Source organism: Bubalus kerabau, chromosome 16 (assembly GCF_029407905.1).
Source record: "Bubalus kerabau isolate K-KA32 ecotype Philippines breed swamp buffalo chromosome 16, PCC_UOA_SB_1v2, whole genome shotgun sequence".
Classification (NCBI taxonomy): Eukaryota; Metazoa; Chordata; class Mammalia; order Artiodactyla; family Bovidae; genus Bubalus; species Bubalus kerabau.
In genome coordinates, this window is record NC_073639.1 from 40,796,592 (window position 1) to 40,821,542 (window position 24,951).

General features: G+C 35.1%; 1 protein-coding gene across 3 annotated transcripts in view; it reads left to right on the plus strand.

The window, feature by feature from the left end:
- FSTL5 (follistatin like 5) overlaps nt 1-24,951 on the plus strand; it is an 881,431-nt gene that overhangs the window by 390,691 nt on the left and 465,789 nt on the right. For all 3 annotated transcript variants that reach the window (XM_055550064.1, XM_055550065.1, XM_055550066.1), the window contains exon 4: nt 24,065-24,261. In XM_055550064.1, coding sequence (XP_055406039.1) covers nt 24,065-24,261 — 197 coding nt within the window. The remainder of the gene's footprint in view (nt 1-24,064; nt 24,262-24,951) is intronic.

Below are 24,951 nucleotides of genomic sequence, written 5' to 3' on the forward strand. Positions count from 1 at the left end.
CTCTAGGCCAGAATACTGAAGTGGATAGCCTTTCCTTTCTCCAGGGGATCTTCCCAAGCCAGGGATCAAACCCAGGTCTCTTGCATTGGAGGCAAATTCTTTATCAGCTGAGCCACAAGGGAAGCCCATATGTGCTAATTCGCTTCAGTTGTGTTTGACTGTGTGCAACCCTATGGACTATAGCCCTATAAGTTCCTCTGTCCATGGGGTTCTCCAGGCAAGAAATTGGAGCAGGTTACCATGCCCTCCTCCAGGGGATATTCCCAACCCAGGGATCAAACTCTCATCTCTTATGTCTCCTGCATTGGCAGGTGAGTTCTTTACCACTAGTGCTACCTGGGAAGCCTACACACACACACACACACACACACACACACACATAATATATTTATTTTCATATATTTATTATATATATATATTATTTTTATGTTCTTTCCCAGTATGGTTTGTTACAAGATATTGAATATACCTTCCTGTACAGTATAGTAGGACCCGGTTACTTGTCTATTTTATGTGTATTAGTTCATATCTGCCAATCCCCAAATCCTAATTTATCCCTTCCCAACCCAATTTCCCCTTTGGTAACCAAAAGTCTCTTCTCTATGTCTGTTTGTCTATTTCTGTTTTGTAAATAATTTCGCTTCTGTCATATTTTAGATTCTACATATAAGTGATATCATACATATATTTAAATCACAAAATCCTTAAAAGAAAACACAGGAATGATGTTAATGAGTTTTATATTGGTATCTATCTATACTATACCATTATTGTATAGGTCAGTGGCCCACAAAATATGGCCCACAGACTACTCTTATAAATAAATTTTTATTGGAACAAAACCGCAGCTGTTCATTCACAAGTGCTTGTGTCTGCTTTTGGTATACAAATTGCTGTATAACATGGTAACAGAGATGGGATAGCCAGAAAGAGTAGCATAATTACTCTGTGGCCGTTTACAGAAAACATTTGCCCAAACCTGCTAAAGATTGGCTTTTAATAATCTGTTGTAAAAATAACGTATGATTACTAATTCTCTCCAATTGATCTTTGACAATTCCTTGCAATAAACAGAGGAAGAAGAAATTATTTGTGAAGTAAATCCATTCCTCAGTGTGATATAATCTCTCTCTTTTCCCTCCTCACATATTTTTTGTTTGTATGATTTTTTCTTCTATGTTTTCCAATCTTCCTTGGTCTAGTTAAAAAGCCATACTTCCTGGAACTTTTAAATTGATTGTCATCTTTCCACAATCAACTGTCCAATTTTTCTTTGCTTTCCTAAGACCAAGTCTGGGAAAGATCATTTAAGGATGATTTGAAGGATAATTAGCATAAAATAGAAATTCAGATCATGCCTTATGTAACTTTCCACTTAGTTTCTCTCAACCTGGCAGAATTCCAAGATGGAACTGTACTAGAGACTTGGTCCTGCTCAAATATTGGGTACCAGCCCAAGTCCTGTCTGTTCCTTTGGGTGCCAAGGCTAGATAAGAGCAGGCATCAGGCAGTGGCATCAGAGTAGTGACTCCAGAAAGTTAGTATAAAGTGTATGCTATGAAGGAGGAAAATGCGAAATATGAAAAGAATCCATCCTTTAGTAGAGTTGCTATTGACTAAATAGTGATACCATTTTCTTTGAACTATATTTTTTATTTTCCTACAATCAGATAGCTATTAATGGTAATTTTTTCATAGTACTTTTATCATTATTTTAAATATTATTGGCTGACATCTTTACATAAGATATGAAACACTATGATAAATTGATACAACTAATGTTGTAAAAATAGAGGTTTTTTTTCATATAAAAGGTCCTTTTTAAAACTTATAATGGAATGGTTAGCTTATTCAAAGTAAAATAAAAAATTATGCCCAGCACAAAAGTATACAGGCAACGTTGCCATCAGCTGTTCATGGCACAAAAGCAGTGGATCAAGGCAATGAGTGGGGCTGAAATCAAGCTTACACCTCACTTTTTAAGCCAGACACCCTTGATGGGGTATCTTCACCAGTAAGACCTTTCTTCTTTCCATGATAGGTTGTATTCACCAGTGTTCTCCTCTTTCCACAAGGGCAATACTTGCTTGCTAAGTTTTGTATCCAGAGTCATGTCCACTTAGGTGAGTGCCTTCTTAATTCACTAGAAGGAGAAGTAAAGTCTAAAGGACCCTGTTAGAAATGCACAACAATTTGAAAATTCTTTTGAATACAAAAAACTAAGTTGTGTGTCTTCAGAAAACAATAGATCTTTTTTTTTTTTTTGTATTATTTCATTATACCGCAATAAAAAAGTGTTGTTTTCTCCTTGGGTTTCCCCGATGGCCCAGTGGTAAAGAATCTGCCTGCCAAAGCAAGAGAAGCAGGTTTCATCCCTGGCTTATGAAAATCCCCTGTAGAATAAAATGACAACCCACTGCAATATTATTGCCTGGGAAATCCCATGGACAAAGGGCTACAGTCCATCGGGTCACAAAAGAGTCAGACATGACTCAGTGACTAAAACAATTTTCTAATTGAAAGGATGTTGCGATGAATAAAAATAATAAAAGGACTATCTTTTTAAAGTAAACTTTAAAAAGAAATATAGGAGATTTGCTTTAGAAAGGTCAAGAGTTAATTTGGTTAATGAGTTCTATTTTTTTAAAGCTTATTTTGTGTAGTAACAGAATGGAAAAATTAAAATTGTGTTCTGTAAGTTTGTTATTTATAATACTTTCTTGTTATATTCTTTGTTTAAAATGCAGGAAGTATGTTTAAATCTGCTTATATGTACTCATTCATCTATCTTAAGTGATATTTCATCACATATATCTGAAAAAAATCAAAGAACTTTGAGTTTGTATTAGGCCATCTTGTCTTCTAAGAAAAAAGAATTGGCTATCTAGACTGTTAAAGGATTTTTTTCTTGTTAAATCATTTATCTATATTTATTATTTGACTTTTCTGGGTTTTAGTTGTGGCATGCGGGATCTTTGATCTTCACTTTGACGTTTAAGATCTTTTTGTTGCAGCATGTGGGATCTAGTTCCCTCACCAAGGATCGAACTTGGGCCCTCTGCATTGGAAATGTGGAGTCATAGCCAATGGACCACCAGAGAAGTCCCAAGAATAATTTTTCAGAGCAAAATAATGACTTTCTTGAAAATATAAATTTAATAGGTGTTATTTATTTAATTAGTTCATTGTTTACATGGGGACTAGGCATATTTATAATCAGCTCAAAGTTAAAGAGCCATATATTTATATGGGCTAAACAACTGTGTAAATGAACTTACAAATAGACATTAACCTGGCCTTTTCCACATAAAGTTAGTCACTAAGTCGTGTCTGACTCTGTGAGCCTATGCCAGGCTCTTGTCTGCGAGGCTCCTCTGTCCATGGAGTTCTCCAGGTAAGAATACTGGAGTGGGTAGCCATTCCCTTCTCCAGGGGATCTTCCAGACCCAGGGATTGAACCTGAGTCTCTTCCATTGCAGGCAGATTCTTTACCGTCTGAGCCACCAGGGAAGTCCCTTTTAGGGGGGATAGAAATCAACTGATCTCTTCCAGTCAGAATTAATTTTCAAGTTCATAGAGAAGAATTATTTTTCATTGGTATCAGTTGTCTGCAATTTATAAAGTACTAAAATACTTCAAAGGCAATGAAAGGCTAAAGGAAAATAATCCAGAAAGTCATTTATAAATTATGAGTATCTTTCCATTGGAAACACCTAATAATACCTTTGTTTATTCCAAACTTATTTACCAAACTATAGTAGAATTCAGTATGTGGCCTAAATAACATTCAAATCACAGAAAGTGAAAACCTTTAGACACAAATTATATAAGCTTGAATAAATATTCATCTTTAAAAAATTATATAAGCTACTCTAATTTTTTTACTTATAGAGCCAAGAAGAAATAAGTTTAATTGAAGAAAATACTATCTCATTAAAACCATTTTATATTTTGCATTAGTATACACAGGAACATATATAAATATAGGCATAGGAACATTAATGTATTATCTTCAAAGAGAGAATGTTTTTATGTCCACTGCTCATATCAAGTAGTTTAACCAAGAAATTAAATTAGCATGAATTTTAGAGTGTATATAAAGGCAATATCTTGATTTTTTTCTTTCTCCAGAAACTAGAAAACTGGACATTATCTTAAAATGTTTATTAAGTAATTTAACAACTCACTGGCAAAAATGAATGACTTTAAAATGAGAAGAATTGCAATTCATTTTCAACTGAAAGAATGCATGGAAATGAGAAATACTTAAGTCATTCTTTTCTGCTATTTATTCATAAGGTGAAAATTAGAGTTTTATATCTTTCTATTGATTTTAAAAATCTCATACATTTCGATTAATGATTTTTAGGTAAACATATTAAAGGTTCATGCTTTTAGATTGTAGCAAAATCAGCTTAATAAAGTCAGTTTGATGAAGAAAGAACATTTCCTTCTGTAATATTATCTTGAACTTTTATGTGCTGTGCTGTGCTTGCTTAATTGTGTCCAACCACTTGAAACCTCATGGACTGTAGCCCTCTGTCCCTGGGATTCTCCAGACAAGAATACTGGAGATTCTTTCCCATCTGAGTCAATTGGAAAGCCCAGAAATACTGGAGTGCGCAGCCTATCCCTCCTCCAGGGGATCCTCCCAACCCAGGAGTCAAACGGGGATCTCCTGAATTGCAGGCAGATTATCAGCTGAGCTAAAGCCAAATGAAAGAAATATATCTCTACACACACTGTTCTTATTCATATTAATATAATCACAGACTTTACTTTATTTATACACATTTACATACACAACCATGCATATGGTTTCATCCCTGGTTTGGGCAGATCCTCTGGAGAAGGGAATGGCTACCCACTCTAGTATTCTTGCCTGGGAAATTCCATGGACAGAGGAGCGTGGCATGCTACAGTCCATGGGGTTGCAAAGAGTCAGACACTACTGTGCGCCTAGCACTTTACTTCATGCATATGGTAAAAATCAAGATGACAGCTGGATTTCATAGAACATTTTGCATTTCAGAGAAAGGCAACACCCTCATCTTCATATTCTTTCAATTAATTTGTAGCACTTATGAAATGTAGCAGGACCCTGTGGTCCTTGCCCCTCCTGTCTTCAGCCTGCCTTTTGCCTGTAGTAAAACTTTAGCCAAAGAATAAGTTTAATCTGAAAAGTGAGAAAATATAGAACAAAAGAAAAACAGGCAAACAGGACAAATAATAATAGCTGAGCCATTAAATTAAGTCAAAAACCTTTAGTTCCCCAATGGGGGCTATAGATAATATTTTGAACCATAGCTTTTGAGATGTTTTGTAGATACTAAAACTCCTATCAGATGGAAGAATTTAAATACATGCTTATCAGACTATAGCCATCACATAAGCCACAATTCTGAAATTGAGACTTGAAGAAATGGAAACAAATCAACCGTGGAACTAAAGACTTGCTGTACTTAAAACAGATTATTTTAAGTACTTACTGTACTTAGAATTCTGAAAGAGATGGGAATACCAGACCACCTGACCTGCCTCTTGAGAAATTTGTATGCAGGTCAGGAAGCAACAGTTAGAACTGGACATGGAACAACAGACTGGTTCCAAATACGAAAAGGAGTACGTCAAGGCTGTATATTGTCATCCTGCTTATTTAACTTCTATGCAGAGTATATCATGAGGAACCCTGGGCTGGAGGAAGCACAAGCTGAATCAAGATTGCTGGGAGAAATATCAATAACCTCAGATATGCAGATGACACCACCCTTATGGCAGAAAGTGAAGAGGAACTAAAAAACCTCTTGATGAAGGTGAAAGAAGAGAGTGAAAAAGTTGGCTTAAAACTCAACATTCAGAAAATGAAGATCATGGCATCTGATCCCATCACTTCATGGGAAATAGATGGGGAAACAGTGGAAACAGTGTCAGACTTTATTTTGGGGGGCTCCAAAATCACTGCATATGGTGACTGCAGCCATGAAATTAAAAGACGCTTACTCCTCGGAAGAAAAGTTATGACCAACCTAGATAGCATATTGAAAAGCAGAGACATTACTTTGCCAACAAAGGTCCATTTAGTCAAGGCTGTGGTTTTTCCAGTGGTCATGCGTGGATGTGAGAGTTGGACTGTGAAGAAAGCTGAGCGCCGAAGAATTGATGCTTTTGAACTGTGGTGCTGGAGAAGACTCTTGAGAGTCCCTTGGACTGCAAGGAGATCCAACCAGTCCATTCTAAAGGCGATCAGCCCTGGGATTTCTTCGGAAGGAATGATGTTAAAGCTGAAACTCCAGTACTTTGGCCACCTCATGTGAAGAGTTTACTCATTGGAAAGGACTCTGATGCTGGGAGGGATTGGGGGCAGGAGGAGAAGGGGACGACAGAGGATGAGATGGCTGGATGGCATCACTGACTCGATGGACATGAGTCTGGGTGAACTCCAGGAGTTGGTGATGGACAGGGAGGCCTGTCGTGCTGCAATTCATGGGATGGCAAAGAGTCAGACAGGACTGAGTGACTGAACTGACTGAACTGAACTATACTTAAAACAATCAAGATGACAATATGATTCTGATCAGATCACCACATGACCAATTTCAAGATGACTATCAGAACTGACTACTATTTCTGCGTGTAGCTCCCTCTCTCCATCTACAAAAGTGCTTGCCCACTGATTGCCAGTGTTTGGAGAGTCAGCCTTTGGACAAGAGACCAGCAACACCCCACCCTGCCCCAGTTGATGGCCTCAAAGCAAATTTCCTTTTCCATCAACTTTGCCTCTTTATTGCTTTTGAGCAGTAAGCAGCTGGGCCCCTACCTTCAGTTACAGTTAGTCAATATATTTCCCTTTTTAGTGTGATAAAAATATCATCATCTCTTCTTCCACCAATGTCAATGCTTTCAGTCTCTTTTTAACTTGTCTGTGTCTTACTATTCCTAAAAAAATGCCCACAGTTATGTTTTGACCACAATCATCTTTACTTTACCCTTTACAAATGCTCTCCTTTATCATTCAGACTTGAGCTTCCATGCATTTGCCAATGACACAAATCCAATTTATCAAATTGTTTCTTTCTTATGAATTACAGAGCTTTTGAACTCTAAGTATGTTTCTTTTACTCTCATTGCAGCTTCTACCAGGATATTCCACAATTTTCTCAAACTCATCTCATTTAAAAGTTAATTCCCACAACTAAGATCCAGCACAGTCAAATAAATATTAATAAATATTTAAAAAAAAAAAAAAAAAGTTAATTCCCCCAACCATTGAAGTCATAGCTGCTTCCTCCAATTCTTCTGAGTTAGAAGTTCTTTTCTTTTGCCTACCAGTTTTAACAACAGTGAAACTAATTGCCTATATTAAATTTTCTGTTTCAAATATCTATTTTGATTTTCTTTTTTTTTGACTGGACTCTTACCAAATAGGTCAATCAGTTCTTTGAACCCATTTAGGTTATGTGCTAAAAATTATACAGTGATCCACTGCTGTGAATTATTTTTAAATTGGTGATTTACTGACAATTTCATTAGATTCTGCCTCATGTCTGTTTTTTTTTTTTCTTTTTAAAAGGCAATTATTTATGGAGTGATGGGAAAAAACTCATCTTACAAAAGTATTTTTATTCATTCACTAGGATTATTCATTTTCTCAATTTCTGGGAGGTTTTCAAAATATACTTTATCAAGACTGCTAAATGGCTATTAATTATAGCTATAACATAATATAAATATAAATTTTACCTTGTGAAGAAGTGAAGTCGCTCAGTTGTGTCCGACTCTTTGTGACCCCATGGACTGTAGCCCACCAGGCTCCTTAGTCCATGGGATTTTCCAGGCATGAATACTGGAGTGGGGTGCCATTTCCTTCTCCAGGGGATCTTCCCGACCCAGGGATCAAACCCGGGTCTCCCACATTGTAGGCAGACACTTTACCATCCAAGCTACCAGGGAAGCCCATGAACAAAGTTAGATGATGAATTTATGGAAAACGTTTGCCATTAACCTAATTAGGAAGTCATCATGTGTTTGTGAATCAGATCTGACCTATTTTTGTGTCAAACACATGAATATTTTTCATTTTTGTTGGTGAAAAACTTGCTTCTAAATTTTTTATAATAATAATAACATCAGGAAATTCTTGTTTTTTCTAATATTTACAGTGGCTTGTTAAAAGTCTCCAAGGAATTATAATGAAGAAACATTTTTTCTATTTTTTAAAATGATTAATTTATGATTTCCTCTAATTTATTTGCCCATGATTTCATAAGCCCAATTTCTACTGATGACACATACAGTCTATACTTCAAGTAGAAATTTTCCAGTATTAATTATTCCATGTCCTCCTATTCACATTCTTTATATCATTTGTCCTCTGCCTTTTCTATTTCTTATAAATCTTTGGTCAAGATATTGATGAGCTATCACTAAAGCATGATGAATACCACAAGAAAGTGAATGACTTGTTGTGTGTGACTAAATATGTGTAAATGAAAATAAAATGTCAAATCACATCATATTTTTATGATATGTATAATATTGAGGAATTGAACAGTTAACATTTATAATCTTCCAGAGAACAAAACAATGAACATTGCATGTAGGCAATATATGACCAAATGTTCTCAACATACAGCATTTTTAAGTTGATGAAATTACAGACAAAAATAGGAGTCCATTTTGGAAATATTCTGAAGAATACTTATATAGTAGAAAATGGCAGATACATGTCTAGTTAAAGAAGTCTTATGTTGGTGATTGAACTATTTAAGCACTGAGTTATCCTTTTCTAGAGAGACACAAATTGGTAGAATCATTTGTATTTATGTGATGGCTTGGGGGTCAGTGAGTGAGAAGGCAATTAGTGCTGGCATCCATGACATGAACAATCAAAATGTGTAATAGCAAAGGATTCTCATTGGACAATGTCTCCTGAAGCTCACCAGTGCTTAGAAAAAGTAATTACAACGCATAGTGACCACCCCAGGGACATGGTTTTTCATATGTTACGTTTAGTCAAATAAGTTATTGTACTGAGATAGAAAAATCCAATAAAGTGATGTTGCTCTACCTACATAAAGTACAGACAAGATATCTTCTCTCAAATCCAAGCTATATATATATATATATATATATATATATATTTAACTTTTTAATTTTATATCGGTGGATAGTTGGTTGATTAACAGTATTATAATACTTTCAGGTGTTCAGCAAAGTGATTCAGTTATACATCTATCTATTTTTCAAATTCTTTTCCCACTTATATTGTTACAAAATATTGAGTAGAGTTCCCAGTGCTGTATAGTAAGTCCTTGATGGTTACCCATTTTAAATACAGTGGTGTGTACATGTCCATCCCAAACCCCCTAACAATTCCTTCCCCACTGGTAACTGTAACTTCACCCTAAGTCTGTGGATCTCCTTCTGTTTCATAAGTTCATTTGTATCATTTCTGTTTAGATTCTGCTTGTAAGCAATATCATACAATATTTGTTTTTCTCTGTCTGACTTACATCACCCAAGTGTGATGATTTCTATACTGTCCATGCTGCTACAAATGGCACCTTTTCTTTCTTTTCAATGACTAAGTGATGTTCCATTGTATACATGTATTACATTTTTTTATCCATTCCTCTGTCAGTGGACACTTAAGTAGTTTCCAGGTATTGGCTGTTGTAAACAGTGCTACAATGAACATCAGGGTGCATGTATCCTTTCGGACCATGATTTTTATGTCTATGTTCATCAGTGATGTTGGTCTGTAGTTTTCTTTTTGGTGATATCTTTGTTGAGTTTTGGTATCAAGGTGATGGTGATCTCACAGAATGAACTTGTTTCAGAAGGATAGATGTTAGCTCTTCCCTAAATATATAATAGAATTTGCCTGTGAAATCATCAGTTCCTGGATTTTTGTTTGTTGAGATTTTTTAATCACAGTTTCCATTTCAGAGCTTGTGATTATTCTGTTCATATTTTCTATGTCTTCCAGGTTGTCCATTTTATTAGCATACAGTTGCTTGTACTAGTCCCTTATGATTCTTTGTATTTCTGTAGTGTCATTGCCTTTGGAGAAGGCAATGGCACCCCACTCCAGTACTCTTGCCTGGCAAATCCCATGGACAGAGGAGCCTGGTAGGCTGCAGTCCATGGGGTCGCAAAGAGTCAGACACTACTGAGCGACTTCCCTTTCACTTTTCACTTTCATGCATTGGAGAAGGAAATGGCAACCCACTCCAGTGTTCTCGCCTGGAGAATCCCAGGGACGGGGAGCCTGGTGGGCTGCAGTCTATGGGATCGCACAGAGTCGGACACGACTAAAGCGACTTAGCAGCAGCAGCAGCAGTGTCTGTTGTAACTTATTTTTCATTTCTAATTTTATTGATTTGAGTCATCTCCTTTATTTTCTTAATGAGTCTGGCTAAAAATTTATCAACTTTGTTCATCATTTCAAAGAAACAGCTTTTGGTTTCATTAAACTTTGCTATTATTTTCTTTGTCTCAATTTAATTTATTTCTGCTCTTTTGATTGATATCCTTTTACGAACTTTTGCTTTTGTTTTTTCCTCTTTCTCTAGTTTCTTAAGTTGTAAGGTTGGGTTGTTTATTTGCGATTTCTTCTGGTTTCCTGAAGTAAGATTGTATCCCTATAAACTTCCCTCTTAGAACTGCTTGCAATGGCACCCCACTCCAGTACTCTTGCCTGGATCATCCCAGGGATGGAGGAATCTGGTAGGCTGCAGTCCATGGGGTCGCTAGGAGTCGGACATGACTGAGCATCTTCACTTTCACTCTTCACTTTCATGCATTGGAGAAGGAAATGGCAACCCACTCCAGTGTTCTTGCCTGGAGAATCCCAGGGATGGGGGAGCCTGGTGGCTGCCATCTCTGGGGTCACACAGAGTCGGACATGACTGAAGCGACTTAGCAGCAGCAGCAGCATAGTTTTTTGATCATTATGCTTTCATTTTCCTTTTGTCTCTAGGCATTTTTTCATTTCCTCTTTGATTTTTTCAGTGATCTGTTGATTAGCAGAGTATTGTTTAGCCTTCATGTGTTTTTTGCAGTTATTTTTTATTATAGTTGATTTCTAATTTCATAGTGTTGTGGTCAGAAAAAGATGATTTACATGATTTTGATTCCCTTAAATTTACCAACCCTCACTTTGTGGCCCAGCATGTAGTCAATCCTAGAGAATCTTAATGTACCATGTGTACTCTAGATGAATGTGTATTCTGATAATTTTGGATGCAATGCTCTTTTAAATATCAATTAAGTCCATCTTCTTTGATGTATCATTTAAGACCTGTGTTTCCTTATTGATTTTCTGTCTGGATGATCTGTCCATTGATGCAAGTGGAATGTTAAAGTCTCCCGCTAATATTATGTTACTGTCAATTTCTCCCATTATGGCTATTAGTATTTGCCTTATATACTGAAGTGCTTCAATGTCAGATGCATATATATTTACAACTGTTATATCTTTATCTTGGGTTGATCTTGTGCTATGATTTTGATTTTCATAAATTTATCAAGGCTCACTTTGTGAATGTTCTTCTTTGTCTCTTATGACAGTCTTTATGTTAAAGTCTATTTTGTCTGATGTTAGTATTGTTACTCCATCTGTCTTCTAATTCCGTCTCCTCACTTTCAGTCTCTATGTGTTCCTAGGTCTGAAGTGAGTCTCTTATAGACAACATATATTTGGGTCTTATTTTTGTATCCATTCAGCCAGTCTATGTCTTTTGATTGGAGGGTTTAGTTCATTTACATTTAAGGTAACTATTGATATATATGTTTCTATTGACTCTTACTTGTTTGGGGTTTATTTTTCTTCCTTTTTTGTTCTCTTCTCTTATGGCTTGATAACCATCTGTAGTGTTGTGTTTGGGTTGCTTTGTGCGTGTGTGGTGTGTGTTATAGTGACACCCCCTTCTGGCCTGCAGAGTTTCTGTTGAATAATCAGCTGATAACCTTATGAGAGTTCCCTTGTATGCTGTTTGTTATTTTTGCCTTGTTACTTTTAACATTTGTTCTTTCTCTTTAATTTTTATCAGTTTGATTACTCTGAGTTGTGATGTGTTCCTTCTTGGGTTTATCCTGCCAGGAGCTCTCTGCACTTCCTGAACTTGGTTGACTTTTTCCTTTCCCAGGTTAGGGGAGATTTTAGCTATTATGTCTTCAAATATTTTCTCAGGTCCTTTTTCTCTCTTTTATCCTTTTGGCACCCCTGTAATGTAAAAGCTGGTGCAATTAATATTTTCCTAGAAGTCTCTAAGGTAGTCTTCATTTCTTTTTATTCTTTTTTTTTTCTTTATTTGGTTCTAAGACAGTGATTTCCACCATTCTGTCTACCAGATCACTTATCCATGCTATCTCAGTTATTCCATTATTGATTACTTCTAATGTATTTTTTCTTTTCAGTTATTGTATTGCTCATCTCTGTTTGCTTGTTCTTTAGTTCTTCTAGGTCTTTGTTGAACATTTCTTGCATCTTCCTGATACTTGCCTCCATTCTTTTTCTGAAATCCTGGATCATCTTCATTGTCATTATTCTGTTTTCTTATTCTAGAAGATTGCCTATATCTACCTCCCTTAGCTGTTTTCCTGGGTTTTTATCTTGTTCCCTCATCTAGAACATAATCCTTTGCCATTTAATTTTGTCTAACTTTCTGTGATTGTGGTTTTCTTTCCACAAGCTTCAGGATTGTAGCTCTTCTTGCTTCTGCTATCTACCCTCTGGTTGGTGAGGCTATCTAAGTGACTTGGGCAAGATTCCTGATGAAAGTGATTGATGGTGGGGTGGGGGTAGGGGGTGGGGAGTAGATTTGGGTCTTATCTCCCTGATAGGAATGGCCATACTAAGTAAAACTTTAATCCACTTGCCTGCTGATGATTAGAACTGTGTTCCTTCCCTGTTGGTTGTTTGGACAGAGGCAACCCAGTACTGGAGGGTATAGGTTGTATAATGCAGCTAATGGCAGCCTTTGGAAGGGCTCACACCAATGAGTACTTCCCAGAACTGCTGCTGCCAGAGTTTTTGCCTCACAGTGAGCCCCAGGCATACCCTCTCCTCTGCAGGATACCCTCAACAACCTGAAGATAGGGCTGACCCAGTTACTTTTGGGGTCATTGCTCTTTTCCCCTGGGTCTTGGTGTACACAAGACTTGGAGCTTTCAACCTTCACTGCAGTGGGACAACTTCTGTGGTGTAACTGCTTTCCAGATCATGGGTTGCCCATCCAGCAGGAATGGACTTTGATACTATCATGTTTGTGCTCTTCCTACCATCTTATGACCTCTACTTTCTGGGAAGTGTAGGGTATCTTTTTTGGTAGGTTCCAGCATTTATCCATCAATGGTTATTCAACAGTTAGTTTTAATTCTTGTGCTCTCACAAGAAAGGGTGAGCACGTGTCCTTCTACTCTGTCATCTTGAGCTAATCTTGGGTATAAAGTGTTACATACAGTAACTCACTTCAATATTAAGCTTGCATGAAAATATCTATCATAACACCAAATAGCAACATTGATACTATAAATGTTACTGTTGTAATGTTTAGTATATAGTGGCATTTGAATATTTACCATTCATTAGTATTAGATGTATTTTGTAAATATTATTTCTTTATGTTAAATTTAATAGGAAAAGACAGCTAGGGATTAATGCCCAGTCATGACTATTATCTTTTCTTTCTTTGATGGAAAAGAATGAATAGGCTATATAGAAAATATATAAACTAGAAACTACAGAAGAAATTCTATTTTTAATATCACTTTTGAATTTTTCTGTGATCAATGAGACAAAGAGTAACACATTTTAGGAGACAAGACATATGAACTCTTGATTAAATAAGATATTCAGTGACCACTATGAAGTTATTTTATTAGGTGCTTATAAAAATCATAATGTTTAGACAGGCTTGGGAAGTCATTTCTGTCATTGTTATGTAACACCCCTAAAGATTGTTGGGGAAAGTAAAAATCTTACCAACCAAGACCTCTCTGTCTCAATATAGAAGAGAGAAAACACATGATTTATTATTTAAATGCATAACAGATTATATGTATGCAGGCAGTCATCAGAAAATTGTAAATTCTTGACAGAATTTCACATGAATTTGTAGAATAACATAAACATAATAATAATTAAAACCACTATCTTCTTAAGACACAAATAGATGTATCTTGTGCATCCTCTATACCTCATGAGATATGTCTGCGTTAATTTCTAAATGATGGGCTTACAATTCTAGGGTCAGAAGTTTCTACATCTTTCATGTAAAGTCAAATGTCAAGCCTGTCATTGGGCTTATTATAAATATGTTTCAAGGAGATGGTATAGTCTTTGTACTTACTGCACATGATCATTTTAAAGATTAAATGAATTATCTGTAAAGTACTTTTACAGTGGCAGCACATGATAATTCCTGTGTAAGTACTGGATTAAAATCATTATATCCTTGTGGCTTCACAGATAGGAGTAGTTTATCTTCTGTAAGATCAAAAAAAACAACAAAATTTTCATTGAAAACCACATATTTGAGTGCTATGATTATTTAGTGTTCAGAAGTACTAGCAGTCCTACTCTTAGTGGAGTTATATGAGTCTTAGTTTTGAGTCTGACCCAGTGATAGATTTACTTTTTTGTGATGGTTAAATTTTTAAATAATTTTTATCAAATTCTTTAAAAGTTAAAGAATATGTTTTACATATATTTGCTCCTAGAAGTAGTATAAATCTGTGTAATATAAATCAAAATTAAAAACCTCTAGAAAATACAGCATACAACAAGAACTGTAGGAAAATGTGGTGTAATATTTAAGGCAATATACACTACAATTTCAACAGAAATTAGTAAAATGTAAAAAAAATGAAAGGTCTTATTACATAGTGTGTACAAAATATTTTTCCAGAGGTTTCCAGAAAACATAGTTAATTGGGAAATAATTTCACAAACTATTTGACAGCATTACCTATCATACATTCTATAGGAAATATGCCTTTTCATATGAAGCAAATTATATTTTCTTGGTTTTTACTCTACAGTTAATGGCTTAAAAGACTTTTCACTAAACATTAAAATCATATATTTGAACAATTATAATTAATATTATAAATTGTATTTACTTCAGCTAAGATAAATTTACATGTATAACTTAAGTTCCCAAACATCCTAGATAACCATCACCACTGTGTTACACTCTGTATTATTTTGTTGTATTTTCTGTCAGCATTCTCTGCATTTTTACTTTATGTGATTGTGTTTGTGAGGGTGATGAGAGAAAGTAGGGATAGTAACAGCTAAATTGCCTACTTGCTCCAAAATGTGTCACATTTAATGAATATAATTGAAAACAGAGTCTAGGATACCTAATCTCACCCCTCAAAGTCATTTTAATTAATGTTCTTTTAGTGTAAAGAGAGCAAAGTGACTTGATTACTAGAGCACTGTTACTGAAATTCTAATATATGTTAACTTTTGCCAAGCTAGAAAGTCAAACCATATTTTAATACTGCTGTATTAAATGTATTAGATGTAGGTAGTTGACAATGACAATGTGGCATATAACTGACAAAAGGTACATCATAAAGAATGATGTGATTGGAGAATGAATATTTAACTCACGATGTTTTCCTTTTATTTCTAATAATATTAATTCCCAAATTAATCAGTAAAAATATCAATTAATTAATTATGTTTCTAATCATTTTTATTTAATAAATCAATGGTATTTAAGGAGATATAAAATTAAGTCAAATCACATTGTGTCTGTGTAGAAAGCAGGGGAAAGGCAATGGGACTAATGTCTCTTATAAAATATAGTCTCTCATTAACTTGAGATTCCCTGTGAAACAATGACATACCACTACACTCCTATCAGAATGAAGTCCAAAACACAGATAGCACCAACTGCTGGTGGAGGTGTGGAGCAAAAGGAGCTCTCGTGCATTGCTGATGAGAATGCAAAATGGTATAAGCTACTTTGGAAAAAAAAATGTGGCAGTTTTCTTTTCTTTCTTTTTTGTTTTCTTTCAAAACAAACTAATCAAAATCTTACATACAGTTCAGTAATCATGCTCCCTAGGATCTAACTTAAGGATCTGAAAACTTAACTCTACCCAGATACTTAGAGAGGGATGTTACAGTTCAGTTCAGTTGAGGTCAGTCGCTCAGTCCTGTCCGACTCTTTGCAACCCCATGAATTTCAGCACACCAGGCCTCCCTGTCCATCACCAACTCCTGGAGTTCACTCAAACTTATGTCCATCGAGTCAGTGATGCCATGCAGCCATCTCATCCTCTGTTATCCCCTTCTCCTCCTGCCCCCAATCCCTCCCAGCATCAGAGTCTTTTCCAATGCGTCAACTCTTCGCATGAGGTGGCCAAAGTACTGGAGTTTCAGCTTTAGAATCATTCCTTCCAAAGAAATCCCAGGGCTGATCTCCTTCAGAATGGACTGGTTGGATCTCCTTGCAGTCCAAGGGACTCTCAAGAGTCTTCTCCAACACCACAGTTCAAAAGCATCAATTCTTCGGCCCTCAGCTTTCTTCACAGTCCAACTCTCACATCCACGCATGACCACTGGAAAAACCATAGCCTTGACTAGACGAACCTTTGTTGGCAAAGTAATGTCTCTGCTTTTGAATATGCTATCTAGGTTGGTCATAACTTTCCTTCCAAGGAGCAAGCGTCTTTTAATTTCATGGCTGCAATCACCATCTGTAGTGATTTTGGAGCCCAGAAAAATAAAGTCTGACACTGTTTCCACTGTTACCCATCTACTTCCCATGAAGTGATGGGACCAGATGCCATGATCTTCGTTTTCTGAATGTTGAGCTTAAAGCCAATTTTTGCACTCTTCCACTTTCACTTTCATCAAGAGGCTTTTTAGTTCCTCTTCACTTTCTGCCATAAGGGTGGTGTCATCTGCGTATCTGAGGTTATTGATATTTCTCCCGGCAATCTTGATTCCAGCTTGTGTTTCTTCCAGCTCAGTGTTTCTCATGATGTACTCTGCATAGAAGTTAAATAAGCAGGGTGACAATATACAGCCTTGATGTACTCTTTTTCCTATTTGGAACCAGTCTGTTTTTCCATGTCCAGTTGGAATTGTTGCTTCCTGACCTGCATATAGGTTTCTCAAGAGGCAGGTCAGGTGGTCTGGTATTCCCATCTCTTGAAGAGTTTTCCACAGTTTATTGTGATCCACACAGTCAAAGGCTTTGGCATAGTCAATAAAGCAGAAATAGATGTTTTACTGGAACTCTCTTCCTTTTTCAATGATCCAGCGGATGTTGGCAATTAGATCTCTGGTTCCTCTGCCTTTTCTAAAATCAGCTTGAACATCTGGAAGTTCACGGTTCACGTAGTGCTGAAGCTTGGCTTGGAGAATTTTGGCATTACTTTACTAGCGTGTGAGATGAGTGCAATTGTGCAGTAGTTTGAGCATTCTTTGGCATTGCCTTTCTTTGGGATTGGAATGAAAACCGACCTTTTCCAGTCCTGTGGCCACTGCTGAGTTTTCCAAGTTTGCTGGCATATTGAGTGCAGCATTTTCACAGCATCATATTCCCGGATTTGAAATATGGAGAAGCTCTATACAGTTAGCAAACACAAGACCAGGAGCTGACTGTGATTCAGATCATGAACTCCTTATTGCCAAATTCAGACTTAAATTGAAGAAAGTAGGGAAAACCATTAGACCATTCAGGTATGACCTAAATCAAATTCCTTATGATTATACAATGGAAGTGAGAAATAGATTTAAGGGACTAGATCTGATAGATAGAGTGCCTGATGAACTATGGATGGAGGTTCATGACACTGTACAGGAGACAGGGATCAAGATCATCCCCATAGAAAAGAAATGCAAAAAAGCAAAATGGCTGTCTGGGGAGGCCTTACAAATAGCTGTGAAAAGAAGAGAAGCGAAATGCAAAGGAGAAAAGGAAAGATGTAAGCATCTGTATTCAGAGTTCCAAAGAATAGCAAGAAGAGATAAGAAAGCCTTCCTCAGCCATCAATGCAAAGAAATAGAGGAAAACAACAGAATGGGAAAGAATAGAGGCAGGGATGTTTACAGCAGTTTTATTCAAAATTACCAAAACTTGAAAATAACAAGATGTCCTCAGTAGGTAAATGAATAAATATAGTGTGGTTCCTCCAGACAGTGTATTCAGCAATTAAAAAAAAAAAGAGCTAACAAGTCATGACCGAGGAACCTTAAATGTATTTGCTTCTCAGAAGCCAGTCTGAGAAGGCTACATATTGAATTGGGCCAGGGTTAGGGTTATGTATGATTCCAACTATATGACAGTCTGAAAAAGGCAGAACTTTGGAAACAATTAAAAAGGTCAGTGTTAGTCAGAGGTTAAGGAGGATGGAGAGATGGACAGGCAGAGCACAGAGTCTCTTTAAGCAGTGAAACTATTTTGTATGATATATATGCACACATGTCATTATACATTTGTCAAAACCCATGGAATATATAACACCAAGTACCCTATGTACTTAATGAACTCTAATATAAACTATGGACTTTTTGGGGTTAAAGATACATCACTGTATTGTCATCATTTTCCCCCTGCTGTGGGAATGTTGATAGTGACAGAGCCTGCACATGTGGAGGACCAGAGGGTATACAGAAAAATCTGTACTCTCGGCTCAATTTTTCCTTGAATATAAAACTGCTCTGAAAAAGAAAGTAGATTGTTTTTTAAAATTCCTTCTCTATGAGAAACTCACAGCCCTTTAAAGGTATAAAGTTGTGAAGTGGTATATATATGTATATTTGCATTAGTAAATTTCCAGAATTAGATTAGCATTTGAAGCATAGTAGTTTTATATTAATCTTATGTGTAACCGCAAACATTTTAGATAAGAACATTTCAGTAAAGTTTATGTGATCCAAAACAATTTACACCCGTATTTTTCCACATTTTATAGAAGCTCCATTTAGGTTAAAGGTTGTTTTCTTGTTTTGTTTTTTTATTTTGTTCAGACTACTTTTAACCAAGATAATTTTAATTCCATCAAACACACAGTTTAACAATTTACAATTCATTTAAGTATAATAGTTTTCCATGTTGAATTTGGTTCACAGATGCATATTAAATCACCATACTAAAGTTTTGATACTTTCCTTATGTCATAAATGCAAAGTACTTTTCTGAGAAATATTTTATATAAATTTAAATATGTTTACATATTAAAAAGCTTTCAAAGTTTCTATTAGCAATTATTTAATAGGTTGAGAAAAATACAATTCCAGTATGCAATCTAATACATGAGTAGAATTGATACTATAATAAAATATTTAATATCTTCTTATTTAATTTCTAAGATTTCAGCTTTTATTAGAATTAAATTAATCAATTTCAAACTAGAAATGCTAAAAAGAGGCAAACAATACTATTATATACTTAGATTTCAATATTTTTATGTTGAAAGTAATTAGTATGTTTTTCTGATAAATGGAGAGAAAGGATAAAGGGTAACTTCAAAGAGTTAAGAACAAATTACAACTTTTGAAAAACTAGCATTAAGCATAATTGGTAGAATCTATAATTTTGAGCACTTATCATGTACTCAAAACTGATGGCTGTACTATCAGATATATAATATATAACTATCCTTGGTTTCATAGGGACATGGAGAAGCACTGCCAATACCCAGGTGAACCCATTTGAAAGTGAGTCAGAGAAAGACAAATATCATGTAATATAGCTTATATGTGGAATCTAAAATAAATGGCATAAATGAACCTATTTATAAAGCAAAGAGTCACAGATGTAGGGAAAAAAAAACAAAACAAAACTTATGGCTACCAAGGGGAAAGTGGAGGGGGCGGGGAGGATAAATTGTAAGATTGGGATTGACATATACACACTACTATTTATATAATAGATAACCAATTAGGACCTATTTACAGTATAGGAAACTCTATTCAGTACTCAGTAATGACTTACATGGGAAAATAATATAAAAAAAGAGGGGATATATGTATACATAAAATTGCTTTGCTTTGCTTTACAGCAGATGCTATTAATAACACAACATTGTAAATCACCTACACTCCAATAAAACTTAACTTACAAAAAATCAAAGCATGTGAGAACTTGTGAACATAATGATAATATAGGATTAATATGCATGTTTGGGGCACATGGTGTTATCAATCATGTTTTTGTTCACAAAATAATTTAGTTGGAGTAAAATTATGAATCTAAAGTTTAAATGAGAAAAAAGTGGGGGGAAAGTCAGATATGCCACCTCCTTCTTTGCCCCACATGGCCAGATGGATTTTTAACTGCCCCAGAGTCAGCACAGCCCTGGCATCACTGCATTCACGGGAAGGAAGATGGTGTATAGGCACCACCAGCTGGGGACCTCATTCATCTTGTCCTTAGTGTCTAGAACAGGGACAGCAGAGGAGAGCTCTTACTGGTCTCTGGCAGCAGAAAGTAACTCCAGAAGAGCATTTCTTTTCCTTCACTATACCAACAAAACACCACTGGTTGGTTAAGTATTGAGGAAGGACTCACCAAAACAAACAAATCAACGAGCTAGCTTTCTTCCTGAAGTTATTCTTGAATGAGGCCATGATATACTAATATACATTGATGTTTGTTTCTAAATAACTAATGTTTCATTACTAATGCTACTTCTTTTTTTTTTTTTCACATTGATACTCATTAAAAAAGTGATGAAGATTTAATACCAAAAGTCCCTGATACTGGGAAAGATTCAGGGCAGAAGGAAAATAGGGTGTTAGAGGATGACATGGGTGGATAGCATCGCCAATGCAATGGACATGAACTTGGCAAACTTTGGAGATAGTGAGGGACTGGGAGGTCTGGCTTGCTGCAGTCCATGAGGTCGTAAAGAGTTGGACACAACTGGGTGACTAAAAACAAACATTTAATATTTTCAAATCATTATTTTGCTTTTACTCATTTTAGCCCATTATAATAGGAAGTTTTCACTTATTCATTAAAATGTTCCTTTAAAGTTACAAGCTATCTCCAAGTTAAATAATCTAATGGGAATGTTTTCTTTCTTTCTTTTTTTTTTAAACTCTGAAACATTTAGCATTTCATCACATCCTCTTTCTTGACAAGTTCTTTTCCCTTTTTCTTCTTCTTCAGTATTTTCCTATAGTTTTCCTGCTATTTCTATGGTACTCCTTTTTTTTCTCTCTCTCTCCCTTTGAAAGTTCTTTTTTTCTCTACCTATAATTTAAGCAGTAATTTTGCCTGAAGTTTATTTTATATTTGCCATTAATTTTTCAAATAATCCTTTTACAAATTTGCTGAAACCATGTATAAGTTCATTTTAAAACTCAGTTCTGAAGATGAAAAAAGTAGAGAATAAAGGCTAGAAAAGATATTAGGTATTGCCTGGGTGTAAAAGTCACTGAGCTCCTCTTTAGCTTTGTAACTCTGAACAAGTTACTTAATCATTCTGTGTTTTAATTTTTCTTCATCTGTAAAATCATGGTAATTATAAGGTCCTTCATGTTGGATTGTTATGAGAGTTAAATGATTGCATATATATATAAAGTTCCTGGCACATAGAAAGTCTGCATTACAACTAATCTATTAGTCATAATAGATGTTTCTATTACTAACAAAGACCTGTGATAGAGGTTACTTAAAATATCTAAATTCTACAAAATCTACTGTAATTTTATGGTTGTTTATTGTACATGCAGGAGATGTGGGTTTGATACCTAGTTTGGGAAGATCCCCTAGAGAAGGGAATCTCAACCCACTCCAGTATTTTTGCCTGGAGAATCCTATGGATGAGGAGCCCAGTGGGCTACAGTCCATGGGGTCACAAAGAGTTGGACATGACTGAGCGACTAACACTTTTATTTTCCATTGTACATTTCAGTGGAATATGAATGCCTTAATTGTAATGCTTTTATTTTTGTTAGCTTTGAATTGTCAGCAAACAATCCCTGGTTTTACTAGGGTATTTACAATTTGGGAAATGAAAGCATTCTTGAAGAATATGATGATTGTATTCCTTGATTTGGTCAAAATTAGAATGTAACAACCCCAAATTGTATCTCCTCAATAGCAACTAAACAACAACAACAAAACCCCAAATTTCAAATATTAACTAAAAAGTGTTGAGCATTTAAATTCTATTTCCCATGTTCTCATCTGCTTATAACAATGGATCCAGGGGAGCTCCCCCAAACTCCATCCCTCTTCCCATCAGTCAAATGAAATGATAGGAAGGCCCACGGTCAAATACAGAAATCCAGGGAGGGCTTTGGAATGGTTTATTCTCCTTTTCCCTTCTTTGATCAGTTTCTCTCTCTTCCTGACACACACACACAGGCAAGTATATTTGAAGGCCCCTCTTAGGCAGCTTTCACAGGCACCAAAATTGCTATCTGTCCCTCTGTACTTAATTACTTTTCTCTCTTGTCAGTGATTTCTGTGTTTGTATGAAAACTATTATAATTATTATTCTTTACTGAGACTAGAATGATGCAAAATTGACTTAATCTGTGGCACAGAGTTTACATCTTGCTGTAGAAAAGAAGTTATTGACAGGATTGTTAAACACTAAAATTGCTGAACAACAGAAGTCATTTCAAAGTCTTTGAAAAATAAGATCTCATCTCTCTGAAAGATTGTTTTCCATCTTGTTTGGGAAGAGAATGAGAATTCAAATGTTGTTTCTCAATCCCCTGCTTCTCAGATATATATTTTTAAATCTTTAGAAATCTTTAAAATTGTAGATTTTGCTACAGCCTAATTGTCAAAATGAAGCACAATTATAAAGTTAGGGTTTTTTTTCTTTAAAGATATATTGTAAAAGTTCTTAGCGAATATAATAATACCTGCTTTTTCATTTATAAATTACATTATATACTGTATTTTCTAGACTGTATTTATAGACTGTATGTCAACATTTTATATCACATTTATTATCAACATACATTCATTTCAATGTGTTATTTACGAAGACATCAGCATGCATATTTTTGTAAGAAAAATTCTTGTGAAATAATTATAAGAGAGTAGAGTGTGCGCGTGAGTGCTGTCACTTCAGTTGTGTTCAACGCTTTGCAACCCTATGGACCATGGCCTGCCAGGCTCTTCCCACCATGGGATCTTCCCGCTGAAGGGATCAAACCTGTGTCTCTTATGTCTCCAGCATTGGTAGGCAGGTTCTTCACCACTAACATCACCTGGGAAGCCAAGATAGAGTAATTGAAGTTATTTTTGAAGATATACGCCAACAACTACTTTCATTGAATGTGAAGTCCCCAGTATTTGGGCTATTTTATGGAAGATATTGAATTCTGTAATGCATTATCACTTCAATAAGCTCATACTTTAGTTGTGGAAATGATATTTGCAAGGTTAAACCTTCAAGATAAAAAATGCAAACATAGATCATATTATTCTCCAAGTGCTCTTAAAGGAGAGATAGATAAATATCAGAAAAATAGACTTTCCGAAGAAAGCAAATATGAGTTTAGCATGATTAAAAATTTTTAAAAAATTGTAAGTGCATACACACAAAATTCTTCAAAATAAATCTAAATGTAAAAGAAGATGCATTTCCAATTAGAAACTTGCTATACTAGTTTGGAACAAGACATACATGAGTTTAAGTTCAAAATTCAACACAATCTAAGTTTACGCTTGGGTAAGTCATTTCCTCTCCCTAAACTTCATGTTCAAAATCTCTGAAATTATCACTATAATCATGTATAATGAGGAGTTAAACTAAGATGATGTATTTAAGCCTTGGAGCCAATTGAAGTTATCCTTTTTTCTGTATCCATTGTAGAACCGATGACTTTGGCATTGAGAAAACACATAGTACATATTGTGTTTTTAGATTTGACAGCAATTAACATTTTTATCCTCTCATGTTAATGGCCCATTCTTTTCTCCTTGTGTAGTATGCAAAGTAGAAGCATAAATATTATATACAAAATATATTATCTGCTAGGTATCAACTTTGAGCATTAATAAGATAAATGATTCCCTTTTAATAATATTGCTTTGAAAATAACTTAGTTCTTTTGTTACAGGAGATAACTGCAAGGCCATTGAATACAGCAAGATGAAAAATATGCTTTTAGATTTACAAAATCAAAAATACATTACACAAGACAATGAAAACCCTAATGGTGATGACGTATTTCGGAAGAAGTTGCTGGTGGATCAAATGTTTAAATATTTTGATGCCGACAGTAATGGACTTGTAGATATTAATGAACTAATTCAGGTATGATTAATGATTAACAAGCTTATTTAAGTATATTTATTCAATATATTTACATTTGTGTGAGTTTTTACTATATTGATAAAACTATATTTAATTCATATTGTTTGACTGTAGGCATAAAATGTTTTAAGAGAAATATTTGACTACTTATCAGCAGTATGAATTTCTAGTAACAAATGTAATTTGTTAATTTCAAGTAACATCATACAAGATCCTTATATGATGTTACACAATTTAAAAGAGGCATCTACTTTTGACAGGTTTCTATACCTTAAATGCCAAAAGGAACTGCCAGTTCTCTATCTTATAGAATTTATAAAATAATACCAGACATGTTCTGGAGCTTTTGTAATTTTCTTATGGAAGCTTGCTTATCTAGTATTCAAGGACATTATTGAAAAGTAATTGAATACATCTATAGCTTGCTTATCTAGTATTCAAGGACATTATTGAAAAACAATTGAATACATCTATAACATAATGTAAATAAGTGATTTAATAAAGTACTAAATTATTGATCTATTTAGTACTTTTTCAATAATCAAAGATCAACTATATTAAATCTAGTTTTAATATTATGTCTATATCATTAAACTTCATGTCTTTGAAAATTGTCCCCAAAAAGATACATACATAAAATCTGTTAAGTGAATATTTTAATACACAAAATTTTTTATGTGAGCAATTATA